Raw genomic sequence first — 23,170 nt, forward strand, 5'->3', positions numbered from 1 at the left:
CAGAAAATAACATTGTCAGGTATCATCTCTTTTAAACTGAGTACAATCTGGGTCATCAGGTTAATTCCACATGCTTCATCCTAATCTCTTCCCCCTCTGCCCCCCACAAAAGATATCTTCAAACTTCTAGTTAAAATCATCTTTCTACTTTTTGCAGTCTGCTGCTTAGGGGGAAAAGGAGAGGGGAGGGGACAGAGAGAGAAAGCAAGAGAGCAGGTTATCAAGCATTTTTGGCCCTGGACCCACCAGTAGCTTGCTTCAGTTCCATATATTACACAGTCCTTAGCAAATTACATAAGACAATATAGTCTTCAACAGAATAAAAGATTACCCATCTCTCATCTAAACTTACTCTTTAAATGTTATGATTGCAGGTATAATGTGCTCTTAATCTGAAGAACTTAGAATAGTTTATACAAGGTTTCACAGCCAGGTAACTTCTGGGTCCAGCCTCAAATGCTAACTTAGAAACTAGATGATTCCCAAATGACTAAAATAACCTATAGAAAATATTTTGCAATATTTCCTAGGGTAAATCTTCCCTATAAGTTAAAATAAAGATGGGTACCTTATTGTTGGATCGCTATTTGAAGTAATCCATACACCAGCAAAATTGTTTGCATAGATCTTGTTTTCTATAAATTGTCCTCTTCCTTTTTCATGAACATAGATTCCTCCAGTTTGACCATGATGGATTTCACAACGAACTACAGTAGGATTTGCATAAGCTTTCACTTCAAAACCAGCTATTCTATTTCTATGTATGTTGCAACTTTCAAAATAACCCTAAACACAAGAAGACCAGAAGGAGGGGAAGAGGATGGGGAATGTTGAGAGGTAAGGAGAGACAATAGGAAAAAATCATTTTTAATTATCTTCTGACCACGTACTTAACGGTTGTAATGAAACATGTCAGTATACAAGACTATGTATTGCTATTAGCATTATTTATTTATGGTGCCTTCAAGTCAATATTTATTCCTGGCAATTGCCTGGACTAGTCCCTGCAGTTTTCTTGGCAACATTTTGGGAAGCGGTTTGCTCTTATCTTCTTCCTAGGTCCAAGAGAGAGTGACTGGCCCAGCTGGCTTTGTGTCTAAGGCAAGACTAGAACTCACAGTTTCCCAGTTTCTAGCCTGGTGCCTTAACCACTACACCAAGCTGGCTATTATTTATTTCTATAGCACTAAAATAATGTCAGGTTATCATATTCTTTCATGCCATCTGTTAGACCCTTAACAAGAGTAGAACATATTAAACCCGTTTTTTTTTCAGTTGAAGAAAGAGTCTTCTATACAGCTATTATATTCAATTCAACAGAACCAGCCCTAGATTATTTTCACAACAAGGCTTCATATAGCAAAAATGATCTATTATAGCAGGATTTTATAACTCTTGGCCTACAGGCCACATTTAGCTCTCAATTCTCTTTTTGTAACACTTAGAGCCCCTTCCCCAATTGTGCTGATTAAATTCAGTAATACATTGCAGATTTTTGGTATATTATTTCAATTTTTAAATATTAAATAGATGTATTAGGCTTAACTTTTTAAAACAAAGGCCAAAATTTTCTGCCTCTTCCAGAGAAGCCACCATGTCATCACCATGACTTCTATGATCTCAACAGCGCACCAAAAAATTTGAAATATCTCAATTCTTAATCTGAGCATCAGAACTTGTTTCAAAAGATCTTTTGGGGATACCAGTGCTTTTGACCATGAAATTTTAAAATGCAGGAAATTCATTCAAATAGAGAGCCATGTATTTTGAAACAAATTTTTAAATCTTAAATCATAACATCCAAACTTCTGCCAGCCCTGTAATGAAGTATTTTGAGATACCTACAATTGACTTTTATCAGTTTTTACTTTAGAGGAATATTAAGTCAATGTAGCCTCTGGATTACTAATTTGGAACAAAAGGATTTTATGTAGACTTTGAATTAAAATTAGGTAAAATCATATAATGACACATCACATTCTGCTGCTCTTTTTGTGAAGTGAAACATTTTGTCTAGCAGTAATATTCTGCAAGAAGCAGCATCAATGCTTTGCAATGACATACCATTAGTAAATAAATATTGTTTCTGGCTTTCAGGGAATACAATAAATATAATTTATGGCAGAAATATGGCAGCTCAAGTCAGGTATCTGGCAACGATGCCCCATGCTTGAAATTAAAGAGTCAACATGGCAGTGCATTTTTAATTGACAAACTACAGGTAGTCCTCGCTATCCGACCATTCATTAAGCAACCATGTGAAGTTACGACAGCGCTGAACAAAGGGACTTATGACCTGATCCAAAGTTACAGCGATTTGGGCCTTTGGCAATCAGTTCACCCTTACGACTGGTTGCCAAGCACCCCGCGATCATGTGACCACCATTTGCAATCTTTCCTGCCACCTCCCGGGAAAGTAGCCAGCAGGGAAGATCACAAGTCACTGACGTCTGCCGAGAGGACTCCCTCTTGTCTCTGAGGGCTGCTGGAAAAATATCTGTGCCAAAATCCAAGCAGGATTTCAGTATGGGGCATTTTCAGGTAGTCTTTAAAACCTTTGTGCTGAAATCCAAGCAGGATTTCAGCATAAAGATTTTTCAGGCAGCCACCATGGGCGTTTAGCAAATGGAGTCTTGGGGGCTGCCTGAAAAAGCTTTGTTCTGAAAATCCAAGCAGGATTTTCAGCCATGAAGAATGGGGGAGGGAGCGGTTGAGGGAGGGAGTGAGGGGGTGCATGGAGGTGTGTGGGAGGGTCAGGTCAGATGCGTGGGGGTGCAGTGCAGGTCGGGTGCATGAGCCTCCCTCGCACACCTGACCCGCACCACACCCCTGTGCACCCAACCTGACCCTCCCACGCACCCCCAGGCATCCCCTCTCCCCCTCCCCCACCCAGCAGTGGCTTGGGCTTGCAACTTCCTGCCAGCTTCTCCATTGACTTGATTGTGGAAAGCCAGCAGGAAATTGCCTCGCCTAACAACCAGGGCATTCACTTAACGATGGCAACTAGGACTGCCAGGATTGTAGTCGCTAAGTGATGCAGTCACATGATGTTTCACCTTAACGATCGCATCACTTAGCGACTGAAGTTCCAGTCCCAATTGTGGTCAGTTAGCAAGAGCTACCTGTACTCATACTGGCAACCATAAAACAGTTCCAACAAGTGCTAAGCTAACACAAATATTGCAAAAAATATGCCATCCTGTAGCACATAAATTCTTGTGCTGTTGCAGCACCAAGAAGCAGAAATTCAAACAAAAAAAAAACAACTCATACGGAATCTTCCTGAGTTGGAATTTTGGACATGCTAAGTAAAATATGACAGTTTCCCAGTTAGATCAAGGTATAATTGCAAAAGTAACAAAACAAAGATATCGTGATACAGGATTTATGCAAACATCTTCCCAACTTCAACTACATATCCAAATATAAAATTAAGAGAGAAAAAACTCATTCATTTCAAGCTTTCTTCTGCCTGCATTTCCCACTTTATGTCTTGCTGGAATAGAGAACAGTGCCTTTGTAACTTAAATGCTCACAAAAGCTTCTATTTTCCAAGAGACATTCATATACATAAAAATCTCTCTGCAAAACACATCTATCTATGTTTGTGTGTTTATGCACACACAGAGAGAAATATATATACATTACCATGCCATGGTCAAATGTAAAAACACCAACATCTCGCCCATGATGAATGTGATTCCGTCTTATAATAGGGTTTCCGTGATTTTTAACCCAAATCCCAGCTAATGCATTATTAGAAATCTCGTTATCCTCATATATCCCCTAAAAGGTTAGGAAAAAAATGGATTTAGGATGAGTTAAGAATATTTATTGTTCTAAGAAAAAAATTTTTTAAAAAGAGATAGCAAAAAAAAGGAAAACGGAAAAGGTGTTACCTGTGCGTGATCTGTAATGTAGAGTCCAACATTTTCACAGTCACTTATGTTACAATGCTTGATAGTGGGACAAGCCCCTTGGCCACTAACACAAACTGCAGAACCAACTGAAAATGAAGTTTGTACATATAAAAAAAATGAGGTAAGTATCTGTCTTTCATAAGATCTATGTAACAAATACCACCAGCTATTTTTTGTAATTGAAATAATTTGAATAGTTGTTGCCAATTGTGTAATCTTGGCCTTTCAAAATATGATACCAAGCTAAATAAATTACATCTCATAGACGACAAAGAACAGTGTAGTAATTTAGAATACTAAATTAAGGACGTAGAAAATACTTTGCTCCAGAGCTCTCTGGAGTAGGAATACAACAAACCACCTCCTGTTCTGGAAGACTGCCAGACCATTCCCAGAACAACTGGATAAGGATGGGACATAAGAAGCATAAAACTTTCGAGTATTCCCCAGAATGGAATTTTTGCACATCTCTATCATAAATTATCATTTAAAGATACACTGGGGGATCAGGAAACAAACATTTAAAAAAGTAAAGTTCAAAGAACCCAAAGATTTTCATTAGTTGGAAAATTCATATTAACACATGAAATTTCATCACCTAGAACAGCAGTGATATCACACACGTAATCAATTTTCTAACAAATTTATCAAGAAACACTAATCTAAGACAAAGTATATATCTGTAAAGAATGTTTGCTACTTTTTAACTATGTTTGCAAATAAATTACTTACCTGTACAAGTACTTCGAATAATACAATGATCTATTATTGGGCTGCAGTTGACTGTAATCTCTAAGCAATGGTGAGCATTATGGTGTTGTGCAGATTTGTCATCGGGGTTAAACTGAAATTACATACAATAAATCTCTTTACTAGCTATTCATTTCTTTCAACGGAGTAGGTTCAAGGCAAGTGTTTGCCCATGTTTCTTCTTACCCTGATTGTCATGTAACCAACATAAGCATCCTCTGATCCCTCCATGAAGACAAAGGTGGAATCCCTTGTGTTTTCAATAATGACTTTATCTGCTACTTTCCCAGGAGCTTTACAAAAATATAAAATTTTAAAATGAATTACTGGGAGAAAATTACAAACCATCATTCTAATTTCCTTTAAAAAGTAGTAACGTAACACCTGCCATCATGTTTTTCGAAAAGTAGAGTTTATATTAAATTATAGATGACAGTTCAGATTGTTTTAAAGCTATTGAGACATTCAGTCCAATAACTTCATTTTACAAGAATTCAAAAGTTGTTTTTCTTAGTTTTATCTAAATCAAACATTCATTAAGTTTAGTTTTAATAGAAGGAACTATGCTTTCATTCAAAGCTCAAATGACAATGACTTTCATACTGTGGACATAACATAATCTTTGTGCTTGGCACAAAACACACACAAAAAAGAAAACCAGCAATGCAATGGATTAATACAATAACAGTCATGGCTGCCACTCTAGTAATGATCAGCCACCTGACTGAAGAGAGAACTCACAGTTCAGGACAACTATCCACAGGATAGTTGACTTCACAACATACCCTCATTCAGGGCAAAGAAACAGAACACAGAATTGACTGTACAAACAGTTCAGGTTGCTACATACTATTTTAGAGTTCTTAAAACCAAAATGAGTTACAATGGTACTACATCCACACTATGTTTAATCAAAAGAATATCTACTTGAAAAACCACCAGAGTGAGTACAAAGGTATAATTAATCATTTTAATTTTAATCTCAACAGTGCTAGTTTACAAACTAGCTATAGTTTTAAAAATGAAAAAGTGCATTTTCAGAATAAATTCAGCACAGAAAATATTCTATGCAGTTTCAGAACTTTTTTCCTTTTAAATCCAAGAAAGGTATTCATGTCCATCTCTAATACTGATAACGGACTGGATAAGGACAAATCAAAATTCAATCTAAATGTATAAGAAGTATTCCTGAATAGTCCAAATGTAGATCAAGGAAAGAGGATTCATTTTTTTCTAGAGAGGATTAAACTGCCCTGAAGACATGGGTTTGCAGTCTGGGTGTGCTTCTGAATTCAGCCCCCTCAAATCCTGTTATGCTGCTTCATCATGGTGGGGGAGGAGGGGTATACTGGATTGAATGAACTAAGAACACCAGGAGTGTATGACAGGAGTGTATACTCTCAGCAGGGTCACCCAAGCTACCCAGCTAAAGGAAGCAGGTACCTAAAAGCAGCAATATAGGAAGATGCTGGAGGTGAAGGATCACATTAGCAACAAGGGTGAAAGGAGCAATTCATACTACATGGGAAAACCATGTATTTTACCAAGTAAATCACATGGATAGTCTAACAATGTGTGCCAGAATATGAACCCCTCTGGTCAGATGGTATTCAACATGCTACTGAAAAGAGTTAAGGATCTTTCAGAGTACTAATGGTGTATATAACGCTGCTAGATTAAAGCCTCTAGGATGTCTAGCTGATGTTGCCATGTAAAGAAAAGAAAATCCAAAACTGCAAAGACAATTACAGTGGGAACATGGAACATAAGAAGCATAAACATGGAAAAGCTCAACGCTGTCAAAGATGGAATTAACTGGCTACATATTGACATCTTAGGCATCAGCAAATTAAAATGGACTGGAATTGGATACTATCAGTCAGAAAATCATAACATTTGCTATCCCAGACACAAAAAACAATGAAGGAACAAAGCTCTTTTCACAGTCAGGAAGATAGGAAAGCAAAGATATTTCTTGGGTACAATGCAGTCAAGGACTAAATAATATCAATTAGACTTCATGGACAACCCTTTAATATGATGATCATCCAGGCTCATGCTCTAATCACTGATACAGAAGAGAAGGAGGTTGATGACTTTTAAGATCAAGTTCAATTTGAAATTGACAAAACATGCAAGCAAGATGTGCTGTTTGTGGTGGGAGACTGGGATGCCAAAGTTGGAAATAGTAAGGAGGAGACTTAACAAAGTGTGACAACTATTGCACAATATCCTTAATTCCACATGCTGGCAAAATAATGGTTAGGGTCAAAAGCAGATTAGAGCCCTACATGGAAGGGAGATGTCAGATGTTCAAGCTGGTTTTGGAAAAGACCAAGGAACAAGAGATATTCACACTGGAATATACACAGTAGAAAACTGAGAAAGCCAAAGAATACCAAAAAGAAGTCAAATTTTGCTTCATTGATTGAATCAGCAGTCAAGAAATATGCCACTGACTAGCACTTGGTAGGGTAGCAATAAAGGCTTTGGAAAAAGTATTTAGATGACATGATATATCTGTACTTACAAAGGTCAGAATTGTGCTGGCAATGGTTTTTCCAGTGGGAATTGGTGAAAGTGAAAGGGATTTTGAAGAAGCAGGATAGAAAGGATTGACATTTTTGGACTCTGGTGTTGGAGAAGACTCTTGAGAATACCATGGATAGCCAAGAAAACAGACAAGTGGATCACAGAACAAATCAATCCAGAATTCTCACTTGAGGTACAAATGACCAGATTCAAATTATATTATTTTGGATGCATTATGCAAAGACTTCTCTGTGGAGAAGTCTTCAATGCTGGGAAAGGTGTAAGGAAAGAGAAAAGGACGACCAGCAGCAAGATGGATGGACTCAATTACAGTAGCAATCAGTGCATCATTGGAAGGCCAGAAGGGGCAGATCATACAGACACTGACTTAGTTGGCATATAATCAATCAATCAGTCAATCAAGCTCAATTCTGCCCTGCATTTAGATGTCCCAGTTCCTATAGTTGTCAAGAATACATCTACACTGCTAGAACTAATATGTAAACTGTTCCTATTTCTTGGGATGTCAGATCTGACCACAATAATATATGCCTCAGTTATACCCCACATAGCGACAAAATGAACTCTACATGGGCTTGCTTTTTAAAAGTGATCAAACTTCAGCTGGTCTAGAACTTTTGACTAGGGGTGATTATATAGATTACATGAGTTTTTTGTTAAAAAAGCTGCACTGGTTGCCAGTTTGTTTATGGGCAGAATTTAAAGAAATGATTAGACAATATAAATCCTATACAAATGGGAACAGTCTATGTTAAATCCTTTCTCAGCCTGGCAAGAGATTAAGATATTCAAAGGAAGTTCATATGAAGTACATCTGATGCAAATGTAAACTAATATCTTCTCCAGAGCTCCCTCTAGGGGTTGGATCTCCTTGCAAGAGAGATCAGGCTAGCTCTCTTTTTATTATTTAATATATTTGGATGTTGCTTCTCAAGGAAACTCTTGAAGTGGTACACAAATAGCACACATATTATAGAATTACTATAAATTAAAAACAATGAACATAAAATCAGGCTTTTGATACGTAGGCAGCTTTTAAAAATGCAGACTATTTTTTATTTGTACAGTTTTAATGCCTTTGGATATTCTTAATTGCATTTTAATTACATTGTTATTGTTATTTTTTATTAATTGCTCTGAGTGCCATCTGTTAGCAGAAAAACAGGCTATAATCTTAGAAATAAAATAAGGAATATTATAGAACAGTAATCCCTCTTGATACTATTCAATATGAACAGAATATTGTTCATATTGAATAGTATTCTGCCTTACCATAAAATAAAGCTAGAGAAGCAGTGTTGCTGAAGAAAATAAAAATGATGTATATGGAAGAGGAAAAAATCAGAACTTCCAAGGAGGAAAATTGTAAAATCCCTATTTTGGTCTTCATGTTATATTTCTAAAAGGAACAGTTAGGAAACATATAACCCATCCACCCTATAATTTATTTTGACAAATTCAATACAAATGTTAATTTACACAATTATGTAGCTACAAAATCTATTACCCATAGTTATCAAGTGAGGGCATTAATTTTGTTTTATGGTTACTTCTAAACTTCCAAGAAATAATAATGCTTTCTTTTTAAAGCTAAATTTGTTCCCCTTTAAAAACCTTTGCCATTAATTACATATATTTGAATTAAACTCTATATGACTCATCAGTTAATGTTTCCAGAATAATACATACACATACTAATATATAAAAGTAAACTCTTTGCTGCTAAAAAAGATATTAAGATAACACTTGGTGAACTATCTAAGAGATGGAATTCAAGATTACACCTCAGAAAGGAACCCTATTGAACACTATCTGGAGTATCAAGGGGGACCTGAATGGCATTCCCAGCTGATCTCAGCAGGTAAGCTAATATGTGTGAATATGATCTTTCTGTATCCAAGAATCAAATTGTATAAAGGAATATGAAAATATATGCCTAACACTTCAAACGTTTGCTTAACATTACAGAGGAACAATTGTAGCTTTTTAAAGCTCCAACAAAATATGTATAGGTAGTCCTTTGGATTCGAAGAAGACATGTTGTTGTTTAGTTCATTTGTGAACAAGGAGGTGGCTCTGCAGTCCCAGTCTGGAAGCAGAGTCTAGCACAATGGGGGCATTGGAGGTCCATTGTTACAATAACTGTAGGTATTATTCTATGATGCTGCTCATGGTTTTCCCTCAGTTTTTTGGCGGCACCTATCTTCAAAGCTGGTAGGCTTCATAGCACAGGGCTTGCCAGCAGGTTCTGTCAGCAGCTGCGGCTTCTAATGCCCTTGGCTGGAAGTCACAGTAGCACAGAGTTTCCTTCACAGCATCTTTGTAGTGCTTGCATGGATGACCTCAAGGTCTCTTTCTGGTCTCCAGTTCACCATAAAGCAACTGGCAAGGCATATAGCGATCGTCCCTTCTGATGACATGTCCCACCCACTGGGTCTGGGCTCTGATGATCAGGGGCTCAATGCTGGTGGACTCCACATGATCCAAGACCTCCAGGTTGGAGACATGGTCTTGCCAATGAATGCCAAGGATGAAGAAGAGGGCACACATGTGAAATTTCTCCAGTTGTTTGATGTGTCGTCAGTACAGAGTTCAGGACTCACATCCATATAGGAGAGAAGGGATAACCACAGCTCTGTAGACTTTTAGCTTTGTAGAGATGCGGATGTTGTGTTGGTTGAGCACTTTGGTATGCAGCCACCCCAGAACCTGACTGGTCTTGCTGATCCTGGAGTCAATTTCTTTGTCCAAAGACCCATTGCTCGAGAAGATACTTTCCAAGTATTTGAGGCTGTTTACATTTGTCAGCTGGGTGATGTTTGGTTCTATGGGGTTGGTATTTGGCATGGGCTAGTAAAGTACTTCAGTCTTGTTCAGGCTGATAGTCAAGCCAAAGAGTGTAGCAGCACCTGAAAATTTGTTCAGCATCAACTGTAGCTCACTGTCTTTGTGCACCAAGAGCACGCAGTCATCAGCAAAAAGGGTTTCTTGAATGACTGTATGGAAGCACTTCGTCCATGCATTCAAGCAGCAAAGGTCAAAGAGAGAGCCATCCAACTGATACCTGACATACACTCCCTCCTTCAGACCTTGGACAGCACATGACAGCATGCAAGCAAAGACTGGGGCTAGTACACAGCCCTGCTTCACCCCATTGGAAATGGCAAATGCAGCTGATGTATCACCACTGTGAAGGACCTGTCCTTTTATTCTGTTGTGGAGCAGCTGAATCAGCTTCACGAATTTCCTTCAACAAAATATATATTCACAATAATCTACCCTACTTAATACTATAACAGTTGTATGATACTCTATGGGCAGGAAGATGGAATATAAATTGTAAAAATAAATAAGTGTTGGGCTCACTAGCTACAAAAGCATCCAAATATATAATGAATTATGTATTTATAATTAAGTGTAACCAAAAAGAGTTAACAGACCAGCCTTAGATGGTAAAAAACATTGCATACCATCCACTAGGGCTTTGATTGGCCTACACCACCCCTTATTTATAAATGTCCAGAAGCTTCCTAGTTTGCAGCCTTGCCATAATAAACTGGGGGATGGAGGGAAGTGCCTAAAAAACCAAGGCTCCATGCCATGACAGCTGAGGGGATGGATGAGAGGGAAGGGATCAGGGGGCAGGGGGATATTTGACTCTGGGAGCTGCTGAGACCACTGAGGAACAGGGCACAGGCCACGCAGAGGAAGCAGCAGTGGCACCATTGTGTTCTCATTTCTGAATATATCCAATCCCCATTTAAAATTATTCAAGTTAGTGTCATCACATGAAATACACAGGTTAATTATGTGCTATGTATTTTATCTAAATCTCCTCTCAATCAGCTTCACTGGAAGAACTCAAATCCTAGAGTTCTGGGATGGTGGAAACTTCTCCTTATCTACGTTCTTCAGCCTCCCTTTTCTGAAGCTAAAAACACAAGTTACATAAGTAGGACATAGAAAAGCAATTTTTAAAAACATGTTTTAAAAGGCTAGATGACTGTGTTGTTTTAATATATTTGTAAACTGAACCTATATGTCAATATTAGGTTCAATTGGTTTTCGTTTGACATTCTGAAACAAAGCAAATGCTTGCTTCAGTCAGCCCTCTAAGGTAGGGAAGGTCAGAAAGGTCAGGAAACAGGTGTCCCTTGGAGTCCTGGAATGTAGTTTAATGTGGTTAGGGTACTGTGACAGAATCCTAAAGCCTGGCAAAGCCTCTCTCTAGTTCAACATACCTAATTCAATCAAGGTAGAGAAGATTTGAGTGGTTTTTACTTTTCCAGGACTCGGATATCTTTTCTGTAACTGCTCTACATTCTTCTGACATTCCATCACACCACCTCCCGTGTCAGAATCACTCCCTCCTCTTACAAGTGAAGATGGGTTCAGCAGCTTATCAAGATCAACAAACAAGTCTGAGATAGGAGGTTTAGACAAACCTGGAATATGCCCCCCCCCGCATTCCCTTGTTGTCTGGCCACAGCAACTGGAGGAACTAAAGCGGCAGGAAGATAAAATGAAGCATTGCTGAGAGACTTGGGAGGTCTACCTTGACCCTGCTACAAAATATTAGGTATTGCATGCTGACCTATGATGCAAACAGATCGGCCTTGGAGTTGTTCCACTGGAATTTGTTGAAGGACACAATTACCATTTCTGGGTGGTGATTCTGGTACAGCTGTTGCTTCTAAGTATGGATTACTAGGATGAAGATGGAGTAGTGTAAATGTCAATGCCAAATCTGTAATGTAAGGTGCAAGAGAAGTGTGGACTTTGTGCCTTCTTGTTTGTTTATGGACCATACTACCATGGAATTCTCTGAAATAACCTGGATAGTCTGGTCATGGAGACAGTCTCTGAAGACTTAGAGTGCCTTCCAAACTGGGATGGGCTCAAGTACATGATAAGTTGCAATAGTTCATGCCAGACATGGGTGCATCAGTGCTGAGGATACATATCAGGGACAGAGAAGGGAAGGGACCACCTCCAGTAACAGTATCTGAATCAGTCACCAGCAGAGGGATTTTGGTGCAGGCAAAACCGAGAGGATGAATTGCCTCTATCTGGAGAATCAGTACAGAGTAGATGGGAAAAACGATCAACTGAATTTATACCCACTATGCCTGTCATACTTTTCTTCTAGCAACCTGGACTGAAAACAGTTATCCAAGGAGTAAGTATCTCAGAACTCTGATTAATATTATTATTTTGAAAGAGTTAAGTTTACAAAACAAGAATTTCCAGCACGTACTCAACTCTTAGAAGAGAAAACTATATATGAGCAATTTTAAGTGGAAAGATTCTGTATCATTTTCTGTACATCTACATTTTGTGATGTAAAGGGGAATAGACTAGTCTTTTCTGTGAAGACAGGCAGTCTGCACTTGTTAATTTTTTGGAAAGAGATACTAGAACTAGCTCACAAACTCGCCTAGTAACTGGAGAGCAATGTAGACGCTGACTGTTGTTATGCAGGCGATCCTGAGTACAAACACCTGAAGCATATAGAGTTGCAGTAATGGGAGGAAAATGGCTCCTTTGGTGGCATCTACATTTGCCTCTATGATTTGGATAATCTGCAAAGAAAGAATGGAAGACGTTTCATAATTCAGCCATAGACTGAGGACAGTAGGTGTTGGAGTTGTATTGGCAGTGTCTTAGGACATAACTGTTGGCCGTGTCTAATAACCACTTAGTTCTAAGGATGAGAAGCACCAGGCTTAATGTTTAAGCCATGGGAAAGATGGGAGAAAGAAACTGCATAATTTAACTCAGGGTTTTTTTAACTGTGGCCTGTGGAACCCTAGGGTTCCACAAGATCTTGATGGGGTTCCATGAGAGACTAAGGGCAAAAAAAAAAAAAAAAAAGTTAACTCAAATGCAGCCAATTTTCTATCATTACAGCTTTGCCTCGATCAGAGGTTCCAGGTTTTGTTTTTGTTTTTAAACAGGTTCTGTGGCTTGTCTGAAAACCCCTGGTTTAAATGATGGGAGTAAAAGAAAGGTCTTCATTTCACACTGACAGAGGGCAATTAAAGTGATTTTGTTTAAGATACAGTAAAGATTCTTATCAAGCTATGCCCTGTTGAACAGAAGTCATGCCCTAGTTTAACAGCCTGAGGGGTTGTTAAACTGTTGAAGATCCTGAACTAGGTTCTGTGCAGGCACACAACCCATAACTGTAAATCACAGAGACCATAATGAGTAGCAATATGTTTACTAGAGTGGCCAGGACTGAAGAACTGGCCAGAAGATGTCTTTGTTCTTGCCTAAGAATGATAGAAAAAGCAATCCAGTGAAGAATACATTTCAGCCACAACAGGAAGATTTGTGATCATGTATTTGACCTAAATATCTGGGGAGCTTCTGCAAAGTTCAAGTCTGAGAACTTGATAGTAGGAGAAGGACCTGAGCTACATGGGGAGATAGTTCAGCATAGGAATGTACAACTGGCATAGTCATCCATATAAAGAAACAAAATACCTTGGTGGTGAAAAAACATAATGATTCATTTAAAAAAAAATCTCAGGGCATGGGGAGGTCAAATAGTACAACACAGAATTGGTAGATGTATTCAACTACTATAAATTAAAGGAAGGCACAGTGGTACAGTACTACAGAAGTGGAAGCCCATTATATGTAATGATTTGTCTTCCTATATTTTGGCTGTTCCGGGGAGGACCAGTTTACTGCTTAGGACCATGAAAGGCCTAGTGCCCAGAGGACCAATGAATGAAGTAGCATGGAACTGACCAAAACTGGAGAGAGAGAGACCTCTGGAAGTAGAAGGCCAAGAGGTAACCAACTCTGATCTCAAGATCACCAAAGGAGAAAGCATCAATTTCAATCAATCTAATGTATAAGAGAATCTCACTTTCTGAGATTAACTTCCATGCCTGAAGAGAACTGGAAAAACATGGATACTACAAATGAGAAGAATCCATAAATGGTAGAACTGGTGGTAAAGGAGTTGGAGAATACCACTACAGAGACTTTTCAGAATTAATTCAACCACAAATGTGTTAACACTATGATAGGGTTGAACAGCAGCTGAGTCTAGTCACATGGCATGCATGGGAGGCTGATGAACTGTTGAAGACCCTGAACTGGGCTCTTGCAGGCACATAACCCATAAGTGTAAATCTCAGAGAACATGATGAATAACAATATGTTTACCAGAGTGGGTAGGAGATTGCCTTTTACTGCACCTAGAGGGCATAAAAAAATATTCTTTTGTCCTGCCTGGCAGAATGATAGAAAAACAATCTAGCAAAGAATAGGCTCCACCCATAGTAGGAAGATTTGTGATTGCATATTTGACCAAAAAAGGCAAGAGCCGCTAGCATATGCCAATTATATAATTAGTAGTTGCCTGATCACAACTGGCAACTAAAAATCATGATCAGGCAGTAAAGAAATTCAAGGCAATGGTAAGGCTAATTTAACCTACCATTTCCATTAATCATTGAGAAAGGAATTGGGAAGGTGACAAGAGTTGTAGGCCTGGAGGGCACCAGCACTGGGAGATGGTAGGGACATCTTGGGCTCAGATTTCCAAGGTACATGACTTCTGCCTCAGCCTGTGAGCAATACAATCCTTTCAGTGAGGAACCATTGAAGGTAAGTGGCTCCACTTCTTTCCCTTTGCTCTGCCACAGAGGCTTGACCACTGTTCATCCTCCTACTTTTCCACTGCTGTCATTTTCCCAGATGGCAGTAGAGAAGCAACTGTAATCGAACTCATATGAACATGTGACAAACAGATGAGTGTCACTGAACCAGTACTTTAATCAAATAATGCCCCTCTCGAGGGAGTGTCTTTCTTTTGCAGCAATCATTATTTTCTTCTGTGTGCAGTGGAGAGGTGATCAATTCATGGAAAATGGAATACAGCCTAGAAGATCCATTAATGTCCATGGGAGTTAAATGGATTCAGGGGAGTACTAGAAGATTTTGATTTGGAGGAGGCCAAGCAGGTGATTAAATATTTTTGTTGGCTCCTAATGTCTCACTTGATTACAAGACTGGAATATGCATATTCATATAAATACATAACTATTTATGCATTTATTTATTAAAATTATATGCCACTTTTTGTAACAGAAACTCAAGGTGGCATATACTATACTTCCTCTTCTGATTTTTCTCCCATGAGATAGTTTGGACTGAAAGACAGTGACTGGCCCAAAGCCACATTTGAGGTTCTGTGGCTGAGATTGGGCTAGAACCCAAATTTTCCTGCTCCTTAATCACTACATTACACTGGCATTAGATTAGGAAAACAACACTTGGAAATTATTTTTCTTTCTCCCACCATGCTTTCCAATCCACAAATATTATTCTGGGAGTTATTATAAGCTATTTTGTGGAAGACATATATACTTCCTTCTTCTCTTGCTCAGAAAAGAGAAAAGCAGGTTTTAATTTTGAGTGACAAATTGTGCAATGAAAAGGGTTATATCCTCCTATCTCCAACAAACACACCCCTAACTAAACAATTTGACTTCTGTAGGTTCTGTGAAACCAGGAAAACTGTTTAAGTTTCTCATACAATGATTAGTTTGGGCCTGAGTTTATTCAGTTGCTAAATGAATGAATGAAGATTTTAAGGTATCTGCAGTTTAATAATAATAATAATAATAATAATAATAATAATATGATGATGATGATGATGATGATGATGATGATGATGATGATGATAAAGTTGCAGGCTAAGAGCAGGAAAGCTGAAGAAAGAGACAGAGGGGCTAAGTCTGGTTGCACAAGACCAAGCCTTAAGAACAAATGCATACAAAGCCAGAATTGAGAAGACAAAATCACCATCAGTCAATTGCAAAAGGCAGTTTTACTTGGAACAGCTTACATCCTGCGACAATACCTTTAACACCATCAAACAACATCTGCCTATCCCAAGTCCTTGGGAAGGATTTGACAGGTGAATAAAAATGCCAAATCCAGTCTAGACATCTGGCTGACTGTGTGATTAATAATGATGATGATGATGTAGTTGAACTTGAAGTTGCCGACTAAGAGCAGGAAAGTTGAAGAAAGAGACAGAGGGGCTAATTCTGGCCGCACAAGGCCAAGCCCTAAGAACAAATGCATACAAAGCCAGAACTGAGAAGACAGCAACAGATAGGAAAGGCCGCCTCTGCAAAGAAGCTGAAGAAACAGTGGACCACCTAATCAGCTGCTGCAAGAAGGTTGTACAGACTGACTACAAACAATAGAATGACAAAGTAGCAACAATGGTGCATTGGAATATCTGCAAGAAATACCATTGGCCTGCAAGCAGGAACTGGTGGGACCACAAAACAGACCAAGTAATAGAAAATGAAGAAGCTAAAGTGCTCTGGGACTTTAGCATTCAAACAGGCAAGCACCTGCCACATGACACTCCAGACTTAACAACTGTTGATAAGAAAGACAAAATAGCCTGGATAGTGGACACTGCAATACCTGGAGACAGCAGAATAGAAGATTAAGAGCTAGAGAAAATCACAAAATAAAAAGACATGCAAACAGAAGTAAAACGGCTGTGGCAAAACAAAGCAAAGATAGTACCAATAGTAATAGGTGCCTTGGTGCAATCCCAAAACATCTGGAGAACCACTTGAAGACCATCAGCGTTGACAAAATCACCATCAGTCAATTGCAAAAGGCAGCTTTACTTGGAACAGTTTACATCCTACGACAATACTTTTAACACCATCAAACAACAACATCTGCCTATTTCAGGTCCTTGGGAAGGACTTGATAGGTGAATAAAAATGCCAGACCCAGTCTAAACATCTGGCTGACTGTGCAACCAACATAAACAATATCATCATCTTAGGCTTTAATATATTGACAGGGTTGTCTTTGTCTTTGTTGGCATACAGTGCTACACCATAATGTAATTTGTTTTCTGTTTAGTATAATGTGCAAGCATGTTCCAAAAGGCAACCATGATTTATTTTTCTTATATACCACTACATTTATCAAGATCCTGGCTTGCTTAAGATCTTGAATTACTCCTAGTTTCTTTTTATGCCCTGTCCATTTGGGTGGGGGTGAAAGAACTGTCAGAAAAAGGGCATAAACTAAGAAGTGGCCAACCTATTCATGACTGGTTGCAAGACAATTATGTGTTAATTGATGTGCAAAACATAAACTCTGAAGGCCAGCATCTTTACACTAAAAGAACATATTCTAAAAACAATAATTGACAATGAAACTGTGTCCAATTGTAGCAAAAACAGTGAGGCAAACACACTGCATGGAAATTTCTATCATACTACAGAACAGTTCCCACTAAAGAAGACAAAAGCAAACCCCCCCCAGCACAATTAGGAAATTTATAATAACATTACTCTGTTAAGGAAAATCCAGTTTATTAAGCTGATTCTGGAACGGTCAGTAGTAAAGGCTTCAGCAACAAAAGCCAGAAAATAAAGTGAATTAGTTCTACTGACAATGATTTAATAATCATTTCTACCTTATCTCACGAGTAGAGGGGAAGAACAATAAAACCACCACCAATAAGAGAAACAAATTTACTACTGCAAATTAATTAGAAAATTTTAAATATTGGATTAAAAGGTAGAAGGAAAAGCAACTTAAATACTGCTCTCTTTCTAAGCAAGAAATCTGATGAGGCTGGAGGTTATTGGGGGAGAGAAGAATGGGGGAACATGTTTATAATACCTTCTCATAAAAATATTATTTTTAAATAAATGCATTAAAATTCTAATATAATTCCTGAGGCAAGTAGCTAGTGAGATCCAATTTTATTAGACCAAAATAAATGGAAGATATTGTTGCAAGTTTTAAAGTTTCCTCAGAAACAAAAACAAAACAATATGAAATATTTTTCATAAAGAGTACTGTCTGGAACATAGTATAGTAAAGATAACTTACTAGTTTTATTGCTTATTTTCCTGGTATTTCCCACATGACTGCAAAGCGAAGTGCTCTGTTTACAAAAGTTAAAAGCAATAGCAAACTGAACCCACTGATATTAGGATGCTTTTCAAATTCAATACCTGCACCAATCATGGTTATAGGAGATTCAATGTATATCCATTCATCCGTGTATATGCCAGAATGAACAAAGATAAGTCCATCAAAGTGAGCTTCTTGTACACCACCTAATGCATCTTCAATGGTGTCATAATACTAAAAGAAAGCAAAAGGACTGTTTAGAGCTAAATAGCTGTTGAAAAGGTATACTAGTATTCAATTAAGGTGATTCTGAAATGTACCAGCATGTTTTCTCTTCCTTTGTATCTTGCTGGATTGCTGTAGAAATGTTCAGCAAATCCTGGCTTTACATGGGCTCCTTTATACTAAAATTTGGAAAAAAAAAAAAAAAAGGTTATGGTAAACTGTACCTTTTGAGCTATACTGGAGAAAGAGAGAAATAATAACACACAAGTATTAAATGTTGCATTGCAAAACTCCTAGAAGTAATTCACATCATTTCAATACAGTATTAACTGTGCTCAGTAGATGGCTCTGAATTTCAGGCTTGCTTACTTCAAGTACAGATATGAAAAGAAGAGAACTTTGGTGGGAGTTATGAAATAGACCTCATTAAAACCTTATTAAAGTGCTTTCAACTTTAACAGGCAACACTGGGCATATGACTCCCAGAAGAATGTTTCCTTGATCTGGAATGCTGTGAATTTCATTCTTAAAAAGCAGTGAACTTCCTGGAGTTTGCCATAAAACTGGGTTAAATATGTTCAATAATGTCTGAAGCATGCAAAAATATTATGCATTTTGCTGTTATACATTGCCTAAACCATATCACTGCTTATTTATTTATTTCTATTCATTCCATGTTTTGCCTTATTTCCTGATAACGAACTGGAATGTAATGACAGTATTTTGAGTTCCAGCCATTTGTGGTCCATGTTAAACATTAAAATTTACTGTCACTGCCATAATATCAGCAAAAAGAATGAGGAAGAAGGCCATGAATAAAAGAGATTATGAATAAAATGATTTTCTAAGAATTCTCAATCTGTTGAATTAGTCATACTGATTACTATTCATTTGCTTCACCTATTATCATTTTTTCTGATTTTACAAGTTAAGTGAGGACAGAAAGTATGCATGTTGAGTATCAAAGCTCCCCACTTTTGCATTCACTTTTGACTCAAATTCAAGTTCTCAATGTTATTTATACTTCATTAATACTATAGGTAGTCCTTGTTTACTGACTGCCTCATTTAGTGGCCATTCAGAGTTATGACAGTGATGAAAAAGTAATTTTACGACCAATCCTCACATTTATGACCTTCGCAGGTCTGTAAAGCAAAGGAAAGCTGAAGTAAGAACATAAGCACAGTTGCAGTTTCACTTAGCAATCATTTCACTTAACAACCTAGTTTCTGGGCCTAATTGTGGCCACTAAACGCCGACTACCTGTATACTACAATATAGGCACACATTTGTTTTAATTTTTTTTTAATCTAATGTCTCTATATTCTCCCATACACTTTTATCTGTTCCCTTCTCCAATTTTTATGTTTCTTCTATTATTATGCTCCTAAAGGAACTTTCTTCTCAAAATAAGAAGCACTGCTTTCATTGCAGTTTAGCTCAAAGAACTGTATATTAAATGCACCAATCAACATCCCAAGGATTATATTTCATTTGCATAGAGACAAGGAACCTTTAATGTAATAATTTGGGAATATAAAACTGAACCAGAGACTAAGGAAATGAAGCTATCACACTAGTAAGAGTGAACTGGGATCTCAACACTATAAACTGAAGTGGGAAAGATGGCAGGTGGAATAAATGTAAATAATCCCACCCGTGACTGTTCTTCAGCATTTCAACCTTTGTAAACATAAAGCATAGTAAGGAGGCTTTAAAAAAGACATTTATACCAGTTGCTGAAAGCTTTCCTTCCAAGGATTTGGATGTTCATATTCTTCTGGATTTATTTGATAAAATTTACCAGGTTCAGGATGCATCATTGGACGTGTATATTCAAATACTTCCATGTACAGTCGTTTCCTGAATGAAGATATTATGAACAGAAAATTGTGGATATGTTTTAAGAGAACACAGGTATAAACTATATAGATAAAAATGATATGAAACTATAAAAAATGTTGTAGTGATTATTTTTGCAATGCATTAGATGTTTTCAACTGTGCTAGTTTCCCATTGTTCACAGTAGATAGCAAAGAGCACTGCTCATTTTAGATAGATAGATCATAACTAAAACCATAGTCAATAAGAATAATTTTAGATAAGAATTTCTTTGAATACAAGGACAATTATGAACAAAGGATTAAGGTTATGGATGGTCTTAGAAGCATCTGGTTGAACAGAAGTAATTGTTTATCAACTCTTTTTTCTCCTTTTTCCTTCATAAAATTAACCCCTTCTTTCTACTAAAGTTCCTTATATAAAAGCAAGATGTGTTGCTTTTTCCTGGAATTTTAAATTGTATCCTTGAGCAACTGACCAATCATATGCTGAGCAACATACACAGAACTTACATGATGAATGGTATATGAAAGAATGCATTCTGCAAGTACAAATACATACTACTGCTGTTATTGGAATAGTCCTTCCCCAGATCAATGTATGAAGCAAAAGAACTTCCATATTTCAGTATTGATTCATGACTTATTCTGTGTTCAAATTCATTAACATTTAGACCTAGTACCTTTATTATTTCTTTAGGTGCTAGCTGAAGTCAAATTTTTAATGACAACTGAACTGCCTTTTTAGAGGTATTTATGTCCCCTTTTACTGTTTTGTTTTAATGGATTGTTTTATTTTATTTTTTCTTGTGACTATTTTTTTTCTATTTTACAAACCTTGAAATCTTTGTTTAAAAAGATCATTAAAAAAATTATATTAAATATTCTACTACAGTCTCTATATCTCAGCAGGTGGCAGCAGCTGGCCAACCTTATTTCGTCTTGGAAACTAAGTAGGACTATAAAACTACAAGGATGTGTCCATAAAGTCATTAGCAGTAGAATCTGACTTGAAGGAGTTTGCTTAACAGTCAGTATTAGATATATTAATATGGAGATAATCATAACATTATTAACATAGTTTTACAAGGTGAGGACAGTATTAGAGAAAGCAAAAAACCTACCAACTATGCAGAATTCAGAAATCTTAACTTCTAGATTTTTCAATAGTATTTCCACAATTATTAGTGTACAAATTGGTTTCCATGAAAAATAGCAAAATCTTTGTGATCAGCCAAATCATACTCACAGCACACATCAAAAAAAGTAGGCATGCTGTCTGAAGTATGTGCAAGACAAACCTTGCAATTCAAGTATCTGTTTTCATTCAAAGTAATTAGAACTAGGAATTCATTTTTCTTATTGTGTTTGGTAATAAATAACATATTTCAGAATAATTAAGAATATCTTTTCACTTACCACAAAATTGGATCATTAGCTAGCTCACTGAAGCGTTTACATACACAAGCTGCTCTACAAAGATCTTGCTCCAGCAAGTATGAAAAAATTTTCAGAACTACTTCATCAGGCAATTTCTCTTGAAGATATTGCTCTGCAGGTGCTGCTATTAAAATACAAAACATGAATAATAGGATTGGTGTTCATAACTAATCTGGAGTATTTTCACCAAGAAAGATCATGGACATTTTCTATCTTTCTTACACTCATGAGCTGACTGAAAAAAAATTATTATAAGAAACAGCATGTAGGTTATATATCAAAGCATAAAACCTAAGTATATATCCACATTTATAAACTATAAAAACAGTAATGGATTTTGGGCAAAGTACAACAAACAATCAAGCTTAGGAACCAATATGGACAGGCAGTGAACAACAGTAAACTTCTGATTACTTAGCTTTCTGATACATCCACACAGTAAACAGGAATTACCCACAGATCTAGGATATCTCATAATTTTAAATAGGGAGCCTTCAAGGAAGGCAAGCTCATATTCCAATATCCAGGCTCAACATCCCTGTATATTCAGAACACTCAGATATCCACGGCTGGTGGAGATCTTCCACAACATTTCTGTAATATGAGAAACTAGTTACTAGTTTAACTCCCAATTTAGTGAACAACTGCAACAATAGCCTTCTACACAAAGGAGACAATATGTAGGCAAAATTTCATCATACAAGAGTTAAGGCAACAGGGAAGATAGCCACCTTTGCTGATGAAGACCAAATGAATACTCAAAACAGCCTTGCTTGCAGCATGGGATCATACGGGATGACAGCTTCTAAAGACACAGGATGCCCATAGGCACAAAAACCAGTAAGAGTTCAGCTATCTTGATGATAGGGGCACATAAGAAGAGGAAGGAATAAGGGAATTATAATGACCGGAAGTTCCTAAAGGGATTCCTCCTTCCGTATGGAATGACTTCCTCAAAGACATTCATCTGATGCAATGGCTTTATACATTTTATTTCTTTTGCTTGTGCTGCTTGAATACAATAAAAAAATAATAAATGAGGGCATGCTGGTACAACTACAATGGGAAACAGATAAAGCACATTAATTAATGTATACTAAGGCTAGTTTTAAGCTATGGCTGTGAGGTATTGGCATGTAGATTTTAATGCAGCTTTGGTAGTTGTTAGGGTCTTATGATTCTGATTCTATTTTAATTTAAATTTTCCACTCTTTTTCCTGAAGGTGTACCACTTCAACAGGGAATAAGAAAATATTTTCCCTTTTAGAATGAGACGTTTAACAAAGCAAAAGCTCTTCCAGTATTTCATACCTTTGGCAGTATTTATTTATTAATTTTATTGATTGATTGATCAAATTTATTCACCACCCATCTCACTGTATAAGTGACTCTAGGCAGCTTACAAGTAAAAAAGAAAGCTATAGAAATCTTTACAAAAATATACAAAGTTAAAAGACAGAGAGAGCGTCCTCAAGCCACCAACCACCCCCAGCGCTGCAAACCCGCACTGGA

At 37.3% G+C, this 23,170-nt stretch overlaps 1 protein-coding gene across 3 annotated transcripts in view; it reads right to left on the reverse strand.

Moving 5' to 3' along the window:
* Positions 1-23,170, reverse strand: part of FBXO11 (F-box protein 11) — an 86,305-nt gene that overhangs the window by 10,417 nt on the left and 52,718 nt on the right. For 2 of the 3 annotated variants that reach the window (XM_088149108.1, XM_088149123.1), the window contains exons 4-12: positions 21,638-21,782; positions 20,111-20,240; positions 18,473-18,556; positions 18,254-18,386; positions 4,857-4,963; positions 4,653-4,764; positions 3,900-4,006; positions 3,649-3,786; positions 569-786 (exon numbers count right to left, since the gene is read on the reverse strand). In XM_088149108.1, coding sequence (XP_088005234.1) covers positions 569-786; positions 3,649-3,786; positions 3,900-4,006; positions 4,653-4,764; positions 4,857-4,963; positions 18,254-18,386; positions 18,473-18,556; positions 20,111-20,240; positions 21,638-21,782 — 1,174 coding nt within the window. The remainder of the gene's footprint in view (positions 1-568; positions 787-3,648; positions 3,787-3,899; positions 4,007-4,652; positions 4,765-4,856; positions 4,964-18,253; positions 18,387-18,472; positions 18,557-20,110; positions 20,241-21,637; positions 21,783-23,170) is intronic. The other variant, XM_088149116.1, reaches the window with a different exon arrangement.

This window comes from Python bivittatus, unplaced genomic scaffold, assembly GCF_059951505.1.
Source record: "Python bivittatus isolate LINGU-HERP-01145 unplaced genomic scaffold, Pbiv_v1 ctg000020_np1212, whole genome shotgun sequence".
Lineage (NCBI taxonomy): Eukaryota > Metazoa > Chordata > Lepidosauria > Squamata > Pythonidae > Python > Python bivittatus.